Source organism: Papilio xuthus, unplaced genomic scaffold (assembly GCF_000836235.2).
Source record: "Papilio xuthus unplaced genomic scaffold, Pxut_1.1 DF828258.1, whole genome shotgun sequence".
NCBI classification, from domain to species: domain Eukaryota; kingdom Metazoa; phylum Arthropoda; class Insecta; order Lepidoptera; family Papilionidae; genus Papilio; species Papilio xuthus.
In genome coordinates this window covers 71,584-89,248 of record NW_013530391.1, presented here as the reverse complement: position 1 = coordinate 89,248, position 17,665 = coordinate 71,584, and the positions used below count along the sequence as shown (strand labels likewise).

General features: G+C 34.1%; 1 protein-coding gene across 6 annotated transcripts in view; it reads right to left on the bottom strand.

Moving 5' to 3' along the window:
* The window catches only part of nrm (neuromusculin), a 297,635-nt gene that overhangs the window by 268,234 nt on the left and 11,736 nt on the right, over nt 1–17,665 (bottom strand). For all 6 annotated transcript variants that reach the window (XM_013306246.1, XM_013306247.1, XM_013306248.1 and 3 more), the window contains exon 2: nt 8,959–9,183. In XM_013306246.1, the coding sequence (XP_013161700.1) occupies nt 8,959–9,040 (82 nt within the window). In that variant the 5' untranslated portion in view covers nt 9,041–9,183. The remainder of the gene's footprint in view (nt 1–8,958; nt 9,184–17,665) is intronic.

Sequence of the window (17,665 nt, the reverse complement as noted above, 5' to 3'; positions counted from 1 at the left end):
CATGCTCTGTGGCAATCATTAGTAGCAACCTTTTAATATACTCTTTGGATGTACGTCACGATCACTACGTCAATGTCAATAACAAGTGACAGTGTCAAGTTAAGACGGTATCCAAAGATAATGTATACTAATAATAAAAACAACAAAAAAAAGTGTTAAAGAAGAAAGACATATAATAATGAGTTGATTGACACGAATGATAATCACACATTACACCTGTGTTTTGGGATGACTTGTTTGCAGTTTCTACAGTTTACACAAAGTAATTAAAATATTTTTAATTCAATCCAAAAATATATTTATAATAGTCACATTACAAGAGATAACACTAGCAATGAATTCGGTTTAAATGACACCTCATACATTTTATTTCATTACAGTAGTGCACAAACAAACAGGGAAAAGTGACAGTAGGACAAAAATACTAAGAAAACAATGCAGTTTTAGTAACAAACATTACCTTTGCTTTAAGTCCGTCAAGTAATCAGGCGTTATCGCTCTCCGCAGACGTCGTGAGAACCCCAGGGAAGGAGATAAACACGACTTAAGCGCAGGCTTTGCTGTGAGCGGGCGTTATATTGCTTTTATATACATAATGAACACCAAAAGAGTATCAAATCGCTACTAATAATTATGATTATATAAATACTAAAAGAGAAGTATTTACTTCTCTAGGGAACAAACAGACACATTGACTGCTTATTTTGAAATCTGTTAAAAGTATTTAACCATGAACATATTCTCAGTAAACTGAAGGAAAGGAAAAGATTTGTTTATCTATGGAACTACTGAAAAGAACTAATTATGATATAATATCCACTAATTACATTAGTTCCAACTATAATTATAAATGTAAGCAATCAGTTCTAAGCTCAGTTAAGCGCAGGGGGGTCGCGGCGTGAGTGCGGGGGAAAGCTGCGAAGGGGGGAACTTGCATATTAACCAGGTCATTCCAAGCATTTGAAACATTATATATTTTGAATGCATAGACTTAGCGCAGTAATGAGCGAGTAGAATTAACTGCTTATATTCAGGTTTAGAAGTTCTATTAACATTCTAATTTTCAAAATATGCTCAGTTAATTGATGGTTAAATTAATATGTTATTTTATAATTTTATTTGTAGCCAACTTCATGTTGTTTGTATAAAAATTGTACCAAACACTACTGTCACTGTCACTGTAAAAAGTAAATTACTTTTTTAAGGCTTTAAATTCGATAACTCTGTCTGTTTTGCAAAAATTAAGTTATGAAAGCTTCTATCTACCAAAGCGTTATTTTAATCTGTCCATAAAATCGCTATTCTTTTGTTTATTTTTTTTATAAAGTTTTCAGTGCGGAAATCAAATTACAGAATACTGGACAAATTTTTATTTACAACCCGATAACGCGTTGTGGCAACGTTAACAAAGCGACCGTCGCGTCGGCAATGATCTCCGTCCATTGTTCGTTTATTATAGGGAGCGGGCAGTTATCAGTTGGTATTCAACAATGGCCGAGCAATGTATAGACTACAATGCTAAGATATCGTTGATAAATCGGAACATTACTTATTCTGTTTCACATTTAAATGTTAACGTTAAGCTACGCTTTAAACATGTTCAAGTTACCGTCAAATGTTTTAAGTATATCGTAAATAAATAAAAAACAAGCAATGCAATAAAAATACATAACGACAATGTTTGTGTTGTATTGCAACGAAAGATAACTTTATAATTCTTTTTTGTTACCAATAGAGATATCTTCAGAAATACCCTGCCTTTTAGACTTCTAGACAACAGATAGAGTTATCTAATCTCCAGACAATCCTATCATCAAAGTAGACAAAGATAATTTAATTTTCGCATTGCTCAGTTGATATTTCCCAAATACCTAACAATATATTCCAGTATCACGCAAAGACGGCATCAATATATATCTTGTTACAAACCTCCGTCCCTTACAATGAAACTATCTGAAAATGTCTACTTGTAAACCTGGGATAAGGTATAAAGATCACTTTGCCGTAGTTTTAAACTTACATTTCCTGTAACGAGGGCCCCAACTTAGCGCTTTTCCTACACCTACGCGGACCATTCTCACTTACACGAGTGTAGGGTGACCACAGAGTAGAGAAAGTGCGGATAGTCCTTGTAGTAGTTGACAAACAAGAATAGTATTAACACAATTAATAAAAAACACAGATTTTCGAATTTTTGAAAGAAATTTAAAAAAAGGTTAAATTTGTAGAAATAAACATTTATAAAACTTAAGTTGAGGTATATTTTAAAACCAAATAATTGCACCTATTATATAATGTGGTCATTTTTAGTCCTCTTAAAAAAGGTTTCCCTTTTAACATTCAAGAAAGATCTTCTAATTATCATTTTAAAAGTTGACGCACTGTTGTTTTTAATTCAAATCATGGTGTTCCTACTCTAAGCAATAAGGGTGGGGATAAATCAGGAATGTTCCCAGTTAGTGTGCCCTCAATTTATGTGACAATCAGGACAGGTTTACGGGCTCCCTCGCGCCCCACATCTCCCGACGGAGCAAGGCCAACTGTGACGTCACTTCCTCTTATACCGTGGAAGAAATTAAATCTGTGCTTGCATTTTCCTAATAAAAAGTAATGATTTAATCGTAGTATGTTGCTTTTTTGAGATAAAACGTTTGTTAATGTATTAAATGATTAAGAAAAAAACGTAGACGACAACTTAAAGTTTAAGTAGAGTAAACGCAACTCCACTTTGTAGAAAGCATCAATCCTCGAATACTTGCGCAAACTATTCCACCCTGTTATTACATACAACGATCTAAAGAGGCTAGATGAGACTTGATTGTAAGAGTACGCTCTAACAAAATAATTTAATTGCTTTATTTTTATTTTAATCACAACCTAAAATTGTAAAGTAAATGCCCGAATTCTCAAGAGACCTCTCACTTGTCAGACGGAATTATAACTTAGAAAACAGAACTTAACTTAGAAAGTCAGTTTTTTTTAATAAAACTATTCTGAAATCTAAACTAAGATTTCTGTCAAGTAGCACCAAAACTAATTTTTGTTCGAAGGTCAAAGCCACATCCAGCAAGCGTTAAATACTTGCAGCTGTTTGGGCATCAGTAATGCAGAGGAATTCCGCAAGCGGCTCTCTAGTCGCGTTCGTTTACTAACTCTGCGCCCACTTTTGTTGTTTAAACTTTATTTTAACTGTATATTTATATACTTATCTACCTATGAATGTTTAGCTGGATAGAAGGATTAACTGATATAAGAACGGCTAAACACTCACGTATATTCGTCCCGTGGCGGCACCGACTAGATCCGAGCCCATCGGGAGCCCTTCACCACGTCCGCGAAATAATACCAATTCCACTCACCACGCATGGATGTTTGTTAAAAGGTATCTCCAGAACTGCTCAACAGATCTCTATGAAATTAGTAATAGATATGGAACTTTTCTGGAGGAAAAAATAGGCTAATTATCAAGTTTTTTTGAATTCTACGCGATCGAAGTGGCACGCAAAAGCTAGTTTAATAAAGCTTACATGAAACATACTCTGTGACCTTCCAACTGTGTAGATATATCCCGGGGTCAGTTTTGTGCGTGATTTCAATAACATTTATTTGATACCTGTTCCCTTTCTCTGGATTAACTCTGAATTTCATTTCGATGTTGCGAAATAAATTTTATTTGACATGCGATGGAATTTTTTTGCAATTTTATATTTACTGTGCACAGTTTTTGTTTTTAATTACGGAATATTGTAAACTCTCTTTATAAACATCGTATTGATGTTTAAAGATTTTATAACACAAATAAAAAAAAAACTATTATAATATTTACTTAAAAAAATCTAAAGTCTAAAATAAAGTACTTTTATTGTTAGTAGATAAGACAAAAAATACTGAGAAAATACTTTCCGACCTACTGTTTGTTTGTATGTATGTATGTATTATAATCAAATTATCCAACTCAAGATAAATGTTTGAAGTTTATTCAATCGGAGATAATATAATTATGTTTGATCAACAATTTTTTCCTTTTGATACACGCGATAACTTTTAATCCTGTATTTACGATTCATTTCTTAAAATTACATAAGTCCAGTCCAGTTCAATGATTTTTGGCAGATCGAATACACCAGCGACCACATTTTATCTTAAAAGCATCCCTCAATGCGTCTTGTATATAAGTTTCTACTGCTAACTAACTATATAGTTGTCCTTGTTTTCCCAAAGACAATGAAAGGGATAACAATAATAATTCACTGCTTTGCAGTCATATAGCGCGACCAAAGTGATGCTAATTTCAAAGACATTATCAACATATTGGTGCCCGCCTGTCATCTGTCGGCGTGACGTCATCAGGGAAATGATAAAGCGGAATTGGGAAGTCATTTTATAAATTGCATTTGCCGCGGCCGCGGCTCTGCGATATTAAATTTGTGAATATTTGCGAGACGTAACGCGGCTCGCGGTTGTTCCAGATTACGTTACAATATTGCCAATCTGCGCTAATCTTACGCCAAATCATTTTTATAATTTAAACACACGACGTTTCCTTGTAATATTACATATTAAATATAAATCAAAAGTATGGAAAATGATGGAATTTCATTTAAAAGGATAACGTAAGAATTACACCCATGGGGTAGCAGCAGCCCAATTTCAAATTTATCATAAAAATTATTCGAATTTTCGGCACAGATTCAATTTCAGAGATATATTAATCTAGTATTTTTGTAAATTTATTATTTAGTTCTGCTTTATGTCATTAAAAATGTTTAAAATATGAATGTCCACAAGTTTCCCATTTCTTTATCTGTATCCACTCTTTTAGATTTAGAACATTCAAATGGTTTTATTCTCAAGTGATGTTTCCACTCGCTTATATTTTATTTCTCTTTTATATAGAAAAGCTAAATGTTATATTTTACGTGAAATTAAATCTCGTCTCTGGGTCACGGTCACTCTCGTCACTTTCAAGTTACAATTTATTTTACAGCAGCCATTGAGAATTAAATTGAATGTAACTTGTAAAAATACATTTTACAAAATAAATAAATGAACATTACAGATAAAAGCACGCATTTTGAACATTAGACAGCTAAAATTACGGCTTAAGATACGTGTCCATAGGCCCGCGCCGGACACACCGCACGCACCGCCCACAACATATTTTAGTATGTTTTGTATAATCATATATAATCCGTGCGTGCGGTGCGTCCGGCGCGGGACAATGGACACGTACCTTTATTATGCACTTCTCAGTAATAAATAATTACACTAACATTAATATTTGTAACATTTTATGTAAGAAAAATCATTAAAAATATTAAAAAAAGAATTAATATAAACGAATACGTCAAAAAAATACAATAATATAACACCACAATAGATTAGTGATTAAATTTGAACGTGTAAGTGTGTGGTGTCGTCACAGTCGTGCTGAGAAATCGCCGCGTCAGCCTCTATATTAAAACCTACGTTGTTCACAATCAATACGTGTTGAAAACTTTTATCATACAGAGATATTATAACATGTTGTGATCGCTTTGTACTTTGTTATCCACTACTATGTACACCTCTATAAATGTATGAACAGATTAATCAGTAGTAGTAAAACCTGAAGATGTACTGGCTTAAAATAAATAAAAAACGCCAAACACACACAACAAAGATCGTTGTAAAAAAGATTGTTAGATAAAATAAAATTTGACCCTCCTCTATTAATCTTTGACCGATTGTTAAAATGTCAAGCGCAAATAACACGTCTAATCTGACGGGAGGTTATTACAATCCAGCGGCGAGAACTCTTCTGTGACATGACAAAAACTTCGTTACATTTCATGTAACCGCATTTCTATCGTGTCCGCTTGCACGAAAAATATTTAGTTTTCTATGCGGTTTTTGGGAAATTGAATCTGCGTCCGGAACACTGGCCTGATGCACTCATATATCAGACGACGAACGAATCCCTGAACACACGAAAACTTTGTACTTGAACGTTTCTTAATTTTTTCGAAAAGAAATATTTTATTAAATTTTATAAAAAAACATTGGTAGGTACATCACATTGAAAACAATGTTGCATTTCTTTCTTTTACCTACAAAAAGATTAGCAAAGCACTTGTAATTCTTCTGCTTGTTAAAGAGGCCTTAATAACTAATTATATTTAATATCAGCTTAACCTCCCATATTTTAGAATTAGATAAGCAACACAAGTTGCCAGCCTCTCTTTTTCCGTCCAAATATGATGTTGGGATCTTCAAAAGTAGAGTGACTAGGCACTTACTAAGCGAGCGCGTAACATCTTTCGACCAAATCTGTACTAACACTAGGTGAGAGCGTGGTCAAGCGCTAGCTTATAAGACGTAAAAAAAAGCATTTTTAGAACTTATTTTTCTCCTTTTCATTTTAATTACCTATTTTAAGTATTATATAATAAGATATGTATAAGTACTATACATGTACATATACATTTTTAATATTTAACGAACTGCAATAAAATTTTAATTGAATCCATTTTGTTTTAAATACCAAATGAAATAATTATAACATGCCAGTTAAACTCGAGCAGAGTGTACGTAAAACCCTTTCTCAATTAGGAAATGAACTGTTAATAAGATGAAAATTAATATTTTATGGGCAGGAGTTAAAATTCAAAATGACGCCGTTAGCGGGCAATAGCCGGAGATGGCCGCGCGAAATAGCCTTTAAATTATTAATAAAATTAATTAATCATATTATCACACAAGACCTAAACGTTACTCTTAATTAAAACCGAGCATTAAAGTTCATTTACTACGAAGAAGAAAGAAACAATATAGAATGTAGCTGTTGTAATAAATATGTTTAAATATAAATACAAGTCCACAGTTTCTGTGGTTACGTATTTCGATACAGAGAGTCGGCGACATTAAAAAATCCCCGAAAGCTTTTAAGCTGACGTCACGACGCTTAGGAAGCGAGCTGACCGCCGGACGCACAAACGAGCGGCCGCACAGAACACACATTGATTAAAATACATTTATTGTTTCTCTTTCCCTAAACTAACTAACACTAAAAAATATCGAAAACACAGACCAAAGTTACATAACGAATTAGTAATGGTAATTATTGCTTGCTATTATTAATCTGTTTCATGTCATGATCAGGCGTGACTATTTTACAAAATGACAAATGAAATAAACTATTTTAGTACTAAATATTTCCCTTATGAAATATGTTAGTGAGCGACATAAGTGGTGCTGCAAGAGAGCACAGAGTATTGAGGGCGCGAGTGAACGCAGCCTCTGTTTAGTGTTCACGTAAATTCACTGATGAACTAATTCCCTGCAGTCCGGGGGCGGGGGCGGGGGCGGGGTTGGTGGCGGGGGATGAGCGATCTGTTCCAAGGACGGCTCAGTCGGCCGCCGAGACAATCGGAAGTGGCAACTTTAGCGGTGATAATCTGTGACGGATTTACACGTTGACTGATTTATGAAGCGATTCTGAGTGCCTAACAAACTTTAGTATGAAATTGAAAATAATATTTAATAATACTTAATTACGTTAGCTTATGCTGAAAATTATTTGAGTAAGAAGACTTGCGTACAAATTTAATTAACGCAATTAAAATTATAAAAGCCAAGTTTTGAGGTTCGTACAAAAAGATATTATAATTCAATCAAGACAAGTAAAGTGGCAATATTTTATAAGCTAAGAAACTTGTTAGTATGTCGAGGTGACTCGTCTCGCGTGCCCGTCATGACCGCGTGATGCCCCCGTCATCCCCCCGTCGAGCCTGTCCGCTGCCATCGTTAGGCACGAAAGCCTGATTGCAATTATAATGAGTCGTTGGTTATGTTGTCTACAATCATCTTTATTTGTACTGAAATACAAGGTATTTTTTATCAGTTTGCGTTAAGTTTTGACTAGCGGAGCTCACCGGATAATGAACTAACATTTCGATATAACAGTTGACTTATCTCATTTTGCTGATTGAGACAGTATGCACAGTTATGCACAATGCTCGCGATGAACTAAAGATTATTGTTCCAGTTTACGATATAATATAAAACAATACAAATATACAATACTGATTAACCTTGCCTAAACGAAACATCGCTCTTCTACGAAATATTTTCACAATTAAAGCGGCGTCGCTGTAAAAAGCAGTCAGTTATAAATGACTTCGAGCTATTCCTTTATTATTATTTTGATAGCATCAACAATGGAGCTTTTCGAGGCACGTTTTGATTGATGATCGCCGTAACATAACCTAGAAAGTTGTCGCACGAGCGTGTCAACCGCGCCGGTTACACCGTCCCAATAGAAGTGAAGCGGTTCAGACGCTCGTGAGTTTTGCACGGAAATAGTTTTAATAGACGTTATGTTGTTCGTTTTTGCGTTCGTTTCTGTTCTGGTCGAGCTTTGTCTTTCTTATTTCGCACCGATAGAGAGTAACAAAGGCAGTGGCGAACAATGTGGAAATCTGTTTCACATATATTTTTATTTTCAAAGTCGATGTAACTTTATCGGACATAAGAGATTTATAACTAAGTACGTTGACCACCCTACAACATGAAAGTCGAAATAATGTATTCAATTAACGATACAATATTAATAAGGGTCTAATGTTAAAGATTATTTTAGCTGAACTGAAGATAATAGAAAAGAGTTTTAAAGACAAATCCTTAAAAATTATAGAGCAAAAGAAGAAAAACACAGGAAAATATTAAACCATCTCTTATTCTTTAAACTTACATGTATTACATTTTCTAAGTAACGCGCGCTAGTCAATTACTTATTGAACTGGATGAAGATAAAACAAACATATGTTTTTCAAAGTTAAACGTATAAATTATATTTTTTTCTCTTCTTAGGATTACAATGAAACCGAGATTTACTTTATCTATGCAATAAATTATAATTTTGTCTGTAACATCATAACAAAGATATCTTATCCACTCATGGTATTGCTGTCAGCTCACCTCTTTCAGCCGACGCGCTGTCACACACGATGGCGGCAAACATGACAGCTGTCAACAACTCGAGCGCCATCTTGAGCGCCATCTTGATTTCCGCGCACCTGTCACTGTCACAACATCACACAGCGCACAGATCACAAACAATATCGATTTAATTCACAAACTGTTGAGTTGAATGCACTCCACACTGATTTTATTCAAACATTTTTGACTCGTTCACTGGTTGACCTGAAACGAAAAGAAAAATGTTATTAATCTATATAATAGTTCATTTCCTATAGAATTTTATAAATAAGTTTATCACGATGCAAATGTCTTTTTGAGTAATTTATTTTAATTTTGCTCGCCAGTATTTTGCCTGAAGGATTAAATGCTTTAGTCTAGATATATTTATATTCTTATGCATATTCTATGCACAGTTATAAAAATATTTATAGATAAAAGATTACAGTATGTATATCCTGTTGATAAATACAGCAAGAAAATATTTTATTTGGTGAGCGCAACAAAACATTTTCCCGCAACACCATAAGCTTAACAGCCATAACACGAGACGATAATGATTGTAATTTATTATAATAACATGAACTTTATGTTCGGTCTCGAGTGCTCACGATTATGACTTGTGTGCGTGCGCTGTTATTTCGTACTCGACAGAAATAGTACAGCGGTTGCTAGGTACGGGCGCGCGCGAGCGACGCTGCAGCGAGTTACATTCGCCGTTTTGATTTACCACGTTACAAATAAACCGGGAAATTCTTCAATGAATGTTAAAGAATGCGCGAATGTTGAGCGCCTCTGGAATTAGGTCGTTCTGGATAAAACGAAATGTCAATTTCGGTTCCTTTCATGTTTTATGCAAAGTTTAATTATACCACTAATAGTGTACTAATGGAATCTTCCACTTATAATTTGAACTAGCGGTCACACTCGACTTCATCTGCGCAAGATAAAAAAGTAGCCGATAATATTGTTGCGTACATGAGCTGTACCTTCTTGTACAGGCCCGTCAAAATCTGCTCAGCTGTTTGGGAGATCACCCGGTACAAATGCAGACTTGCGGACAGACAGACAAAAATTTTCTTCTTAAAACTGACTGTATTTTTCCTCTACAGCCATGAAAAGAAAAACATACAAATACTAAGGAGGAAAATGTATGCAGGAAATATATTACGTTCAGTGAATTAAAATTCGCTTTCACGGACGTTTCATATTCGTAGAGCGCAGAAACACGAATGAGCTGATTCGCAGTTCGTTTGGCTTTTTTCTTTTCATTCCGTACGATTGTTGAATAAACACTGATTCATTTCAGTTTCTTTGTATAAAAGAAAAAGTTTTTGTATTATTTTTTTAATTATAAAAAGTTTCCAGACAGTGGGTATCGATAGCATAATTATAACATTACTAGTTGTTGCCCGCGACTCCGGGCGCGCTGTGATATAAAAACTTCGTAAGTACTATATATTGCAGTTATTACTAAAACGTCACATCTGGCATCAAATAAACCTTAAAAACAAAATCATTCATTCCGAAGCAATACTAACTGGGTCAGTCAGCTGTCAATCCTCATCAGGAGCGGAGTGAGGTCTGCTTTTTTACACGAAAACCACAAATTACCTTTGTATTTGGTGAATTAGTCAATAAATATTTGATGAGTGTGTTTACGTTTGAGCATCTGACGACATACAGTGACCTACATTGTATGTGCAGTCAGACTGCAGTTTGGGGTCGGCAGGCAGCTTGGAATTGCTAATGCAACTGCTGCCCATTCAACTGGTAGTAAAACCTGATAGCACGCGCTCAGTCTAGCTCCGCGACTAGCTTTAGTTAGACTACTGAAATAGTATAAAACCATAATCTCGCATTATAAAACAAAATTGTCAAAACTTTTTATTATTATTTTAAGTTAAAGATACAACCGTCTTCTTAGAAACGGTGGAGATTTGCATCTGAACAAATATCTTTTGATTAATCAGACATATTGTTCTGTTTGTAGAAACAAAGCCGATACGATTGCAATATCCAAGTTTTTTTTCATTTCGATTATTAAAAATCACTTCTCAGAGCATCTTTGAGCTTAACAACACGCGAACAACAAAGTGAACAAGTTAGATCAGGTGCTACAGAAATAGTCTTCAATATTTTTATAGTGTTTCTAACTCTATCTATATATCCTAAACTCACAAAACTTAATCCTTCTGACTTTACACAAATCAAACTCCACATTAGTCTACATACACTCCGGCTTATTGATTCTATAAAATAATGAGCTGCTAAATCCAGGTAATCCCGCCCATAGACACACCCGGAGCACCAACTTTGTCGGACTCTCTTTTTAGCTTATTGGTACGTCATCTACCGGAATAAACAGGATACATGTAAATTATATCGAAGTTTGGAATATTACAAACAGATCAAGAGACGGTACTTTTTCATTTTTTTTTTTAATTTATTGGATAACTAAATTTCTGTAGACTCTTTTGCATTAAAAAGCCCACAGACTTATTAATAGTTGTATTATCGATAGCTAAATACTCTATTTATTTATTATGTATATAATATATGTAAGAGAAACAAACAAACCCATACTTTATATACAACTCAAATCAATCATGCACACACACACTTCACTATAACTAATAAACTCATTGAAGTAAAGGCGGGAGCGACTTCAAAACTCATCAGCGAATACAAATAACACGCTCGTAAATATGAAGAAGTTGACGATTTGATAACGCAGAGGTATTACTGCATTTACAAAACGCTACTGGAAGCGGCATTTATTTTTTCATTCAGATTTCAGAAACAATATTTATGAAGTACTACATTTCATCAGATAATTAATTTTTTAAAACAATCACGACGCGTGTTGTTCAAAAACATATCAACAATTCCTCTTTCAATTCTTTGATAGAGACTGCAATATTTATTTGCACATCGGCAGTGGAAGCGCACTGTAACATTCTATGTTGTTTATAAATTAAAAGCAACGCAAAAGTTTCAAACACGACTAATCATGCAATACTTAGCTTTGCTAACTTTGCTTCTGTCACTTCCAGTAGACAACTATTATTAATAATTCCGTGTTCAACATCGCATCAATATTAGAAAATTTAACTTGACAAAATATTGATTAGTTAAATTAATATGAAATTCAGAAATCAGTATGTAACAAGAACGATATGCCTCTTAATTTCTTTGAGAAAACAGAGACATAAGTAGGGTTGTTGTGAAATCAAATTCTAATTACATTAAAAGTAAGAGAGGAAACCTCAACCGTTGCATTCGACGCGGACAACAGAGTATAATAAGACTGTCTTCCTTTGAAACCACTAATATGCCCTTTTGGTACAAGGAAAAGACGGCTTTAGATAAATTTGAGTATTTTCCTTGAAGTTATGCAAACGATTTCAAGTGAAAAGCTCCGATGGGATTCTTCAAAATCATTTGCGTTGTAATAACGAACCTTGGAGATGTAGACCATTCAAGTGTAGCGACTTAATTCCTAGAGTTGACTAGATACAGTGGAAAAAGAGTTTATTTTTCGAAGAAGCGATAATTAAAAGCTTTTTACTTTTTTAACAAAATCTTGTAGATTTAAGTTAAAATTGTTCTACCAAGAAGAACCAATATAACAAGAAGAAAACTGTACAATTTAAAATATTGAAACGATGTTCCAATCTAAATATTTCTGACCGCAGATAACGTTTGTGGTTTGTTGGACTTTTATATCTTTCTCAGTCTTATTTTTTATTCGTCTACCCGACAAATGTTTACTGCGCCGTTTGTTTTCTAACAAATATCTTTAGCGAAGCGAAAATAAAGCTTAATATGCCCATATTTCTAAATTTATTTCCAAATTGATACGTATTATTGAAGATCTGCGGTGCGGTGAAGCTTTAGAATTATCATACGACCTTGAGGGTCCTTGTATTTTTTTATTATTTTAGTGAAACTGTTCGACTGATATTTTTTTGCAAATATCTGGACGGCTCAGAACTTCGCGCGTGTCGCTGCGCAGAACAAAATTTTAGGTGGAGTGAGACGTAGCGCGATGCGGGGCGAGAATATTGCGCAGCACACTCATGACCTTAAATCGCCAGGATATATGAAAAGACTAAGACCAGAATTAATTTCTTCACAACATATCCATGAATTTCCTTGGTCATTTGTCGTGTATTATTTTGTTAAAAATTAGTAAAATCTCTTTTACTTAATGTTATTTACTTTAATGCCGGCGAATTTTTAACTTTAACCGTAACATAGAAATAGATAAACATACTAATACAAACAGAATGGGCCACATTCAATGATAACATAGAATCGTGTTAGGATGCGATCGACCGTGAAGGCGTTATCGATATATAGAATGTATTTGGTGGTCGTGCGACAGACAGAACAACGTCGTTACATTTCATTGCTTTGTTTTCAGTCAGAGGTCGCAATGAAGACTATTTTCGATACTATTTTTAATATCTAATCGTTATTTTATCTGCACCTTAATAAATAATTCTCAGCAAATCTTACTTCGTAATGTTTTATTATAAATAGTAAACGAGGTATTTGAACTTTATATTTAGGAAAATAATTTGTCGAGATGTATAAAGTATACTAGAGTTGTGTAGAATTACTTATTTTATGATATAAATAGTTTAAATCAGGTTTGTGATTTGTGTAACTTCTTCGTAGTCTTGAAAAGTTAAAACAAAACAAAAATAAGTATATCTAAAGTAGTGAAATGTCAAAAAGTTTTTAGCAATTTAATGAGGCAATTAATATAATTACATCAAATCATACACTTCCGACTTGTTTCTAATTTACTGTCTTAAAATTCATTAACTAATTAAAGTTTTATGTAAAACCGGAGTCGTACGCAAGTCGCGAGAGGTGAGAGGTAGGAGGTGTAGGGAGGTGGTGGGGAGGGGTGTCACCTTACACAAATCGAAATTTCCTTAAATTAAATAAATCCCTGCGACTCCTTCTGAACAAGGAAAGTTTATCTCTAACACGAGATACATATTGACACTGCATACTGACATCGCAGATCATGTGTTCAAATCCGTTATGACCAAATCGCCCTAAATTGGCAATTTTGTTAATATTTTCTTTAACTAAACTACTAGGTTCCCTTTAACTAGCGGCGCGTTACAAAATGTCAGCGTTTGATTGGGAAAGGGTCAGAAATGTGCTAAATTTATCACTACGCATAATTCCTTAGGATTTCGTGCGCTTACCTTAAAGTAGGTCGGCCCTTTCCCTTTTGTTACCTGACGGCCACTCAGCCGAAGCCCCCGCCCTCTCTCCTCGAGGTCAAGTTTATTTTTTTAGGCTATTCTTAAACTGCTACACGGAGTTGCACATCTTTACATTATCGGTTACGCTTAAGAAAATCTTTACAATCTTATTATTATTATAAAAATAAATAATGAAAAGCGCCACAAAAAGTAATTTTAATACCTTCAATAGTTAATTTGAAGTGAACACTCGAATGCGAAAGCTCTCGATTTGAATTTTCATTTTTGCGAAGCGTAACCGAACGCCGTACTATTGAAAATAGTTTTTATTTTTGTATGAAAAATATATTTGAAACAGAAAAATCCTGATGCAATTTTTGAATGAAAACAATAACGACGTAGCGAGCGGAGGCTGTTAGTTGGAGGCTGTGTCGGCGGCACGCTTTGATGATCCCACATCACTGAGCTAACACTTTTACAACGAACTTTAGTTACTTAAAATATAAAATTAAATTAGGTGTAATTATATGTATAACTTAATTTTAATTAAAAAAAATCTTTTTTGTAAAACTTTTCGATCACAGATGAATTAAATTTAGAAAAAAGATATCGCTAGTCATATTGTAAACTAACAACAGTTACAATTTAATTATAATATTGTAAAAGCATTAAAACATGACCGGTTATAGCATAAACAATAATACTAACTCACGCTGACGCACTCAGAGACTTTAAGCGATGCATTAGTGTTGATTTAGTTCGGGAAATCTACACCAAGATTGCTAAGTGCGCTGAGATTCTAACAACGATACTACAATTGGAAGAAAATCTGGAGAGCAAGGTGTGACGTAATCAAATCTGCAGACGTGACCGGAATCCACAAACAAAACACGATCCCAGGCCTGTGTTACAACAGCCCATGAATATTTAAACTTATCCAATACATGGACCCGTAGATAACTATAAAATGATATCTCTCACCGACAACAGTCGTAAGGTTTGTTGGTCGCGCCCCTGTCGCCCCGACCTCCCCGCCAGCCACTTGGCGGACGTTCAAAATCGCGGTTAATTTAAATAAAATATTATTATAGCAATAACATTACTCTCTTTACTTAATGTAGAGTTGAATCTTTTTCGATTCCTATTTAATATTACACTCAACATTTTAAACATTTATAAATGGAATTGTAGTGAAAATGAAATAAATTAACATCCGAATTCGGCTTTGTAAAGATTCTTATCGCAAATCTTTTATTTGCTCAAAAGTTAACAGTCCAAATATTAGAATGCCAATATAAACTGCAAAACAAGTTTTTTTTATAATGCAAGGTGTCAAACGCGTAAACGGCCACCTTGATTCGCCGATGTGACCGCTGTCCATGGATATACGCAATTGCAGATTTGTCTTACTTTAGTCGATAGTAGGAGACAAGAAGAAAACGAAGGATATTTCGTCTGCCATAATTGTATTGTAAAAAGGGCAAGAGAAAGAAGGCTATAATTAGGCCTCTGGCACGCGCACTATTCAGACGAAACGCGTAATAACTGTGGAAATGTGTTCACGCCTGTCTTTTGTGTGGTCGCGTATTTCACCGGTCGAATCTGTCTCCTAGTGCAACAGATGTTGTTGCGGACTCCATCACTGTTTGAATTTAGTTTTGTTGTTTCAAAATGGATACGTTTTAAAGACAAATAGAGGACTATCTAGAATGTAATGTTATCCGGAACGTCTCTTTTCCATACGTAATTATATATAACTTTGTTTTACTCTACTCTCTAATTCACAGACACATTCCACACGCAATCATTTCAACTCGACATCGTGAAAAAGGAACAAATAATACTTAATTACACCTTATATTTCAATCAAAAAGTTATTAAGATTAATACGTTATATAAAATTAGCTCTTATCTTCAGTGCCATAGAGTTTCAATTGAAACAATTTAAACTGAATGAAGATTTTTTATTCAATAAGTCGATAATTCTGTTATTAGATAGAATCGGAACTGATATAAAATAATGAACGCCAGGTCGTCTGCAGCCAGCCTGCTGCCTGCTGTCTACAGTCTGCAGCCAGCCTGCTGCCTGCTGTCTACAGTCTGCAGCCAGCCTGCGCCCTCAACTAATGGACTTTCGATTCTCTTTTGTTCTCAACATCTTTATTTATTTTTAATTATTTTCGACGTCTTCATCGTCATTGTACCTTTAGAATTGAATTTGATATGATAACGTTTGTTTATTATACTTTACATTGATATTTTATTAATGTGTAGCAAAACAAAATGCGAAATAGCAAATAAATTAGTTATAGAATAGACATTCCAAAAACTTCCCAAGCACTTACTTAGCTTATACTTACAAAATATAGTTTCCAACTTAAACTCTGAGGGCTTTTATAACTACTATTTAAACAAAATTCTATTTATATTTTTGTATAGCAAAAAAAATTGACTTATTGTATAGTTGGCGTTATATCTATTGATACATATGTACGTCTATAATAATGTTCTACGATCTAAATTATTGCATTTTTTTACTTTTAATTATTATATTTAATATTTCTAATATTTTAACAACTCTGGCCACACCGCTATGCAATAGATTCATCATAGTGATGAGTAAATCACGCTAGAAGAGAAACAATAACGACGTCACAGGATTACACGCAAACTGCCGAATGCGGGATTATCTGTGCCTCAAGTGTACGATGACATTATATATATATAAACATATAGACAAGTAAATAAGCGAATCTCCTTAATATCGTAAAAGCTTACGAGCGACAATTCGGGTTTATAGAGACATAGATTGTACACATATTGATTAGCTACGTAAACAAACAGAAACAATTAAATACGACAATGCTTACATAATATACCATTTTCAGTGTTTTCTTAAAATTTGTGAATTTCAAGAACTATATTTTTATTTAATTTCATACGGAAGAAGTGAGTAAATGAATGTTTTAAAAGCAAAAAAAATGTATGGAAATATCAGTTTTCATTACCAAATATCATCGTAAAAAATACGCTATAATCTCGATGATTAAAGTGAACGTGATATAATAATAAAACCCAAGACAATTTCGCTCACAATTTCAGAAGTCCGTAAAACGAATTAATGCAACATTTGACGAAGCTCAACTGAGATACAGGATTATTGATCTATGATAAACACTAACCTCTATACTAAGGAGTGGCTATAAAACGTAGTATTTTGTGCCTATTTGATATTCGCCATTTTGGCGCAGATGGTTATGGTGTGTAGCAGTGGTATGGATGCGAACTAATAATGTTGATAGAATGAACTGTCACGTAACATCAACAGACGCGATTAAATCAGAACTAAACAAAAGCATTTCCAAGCAATCGCGTATCCATTTATACATAATAGTTATCCTAAAACTGTATCGTATACATCAACTAAAGTCCGCCAAATCGTCTTATTCAATCGCTATGATAGACAAAAAGTAAAA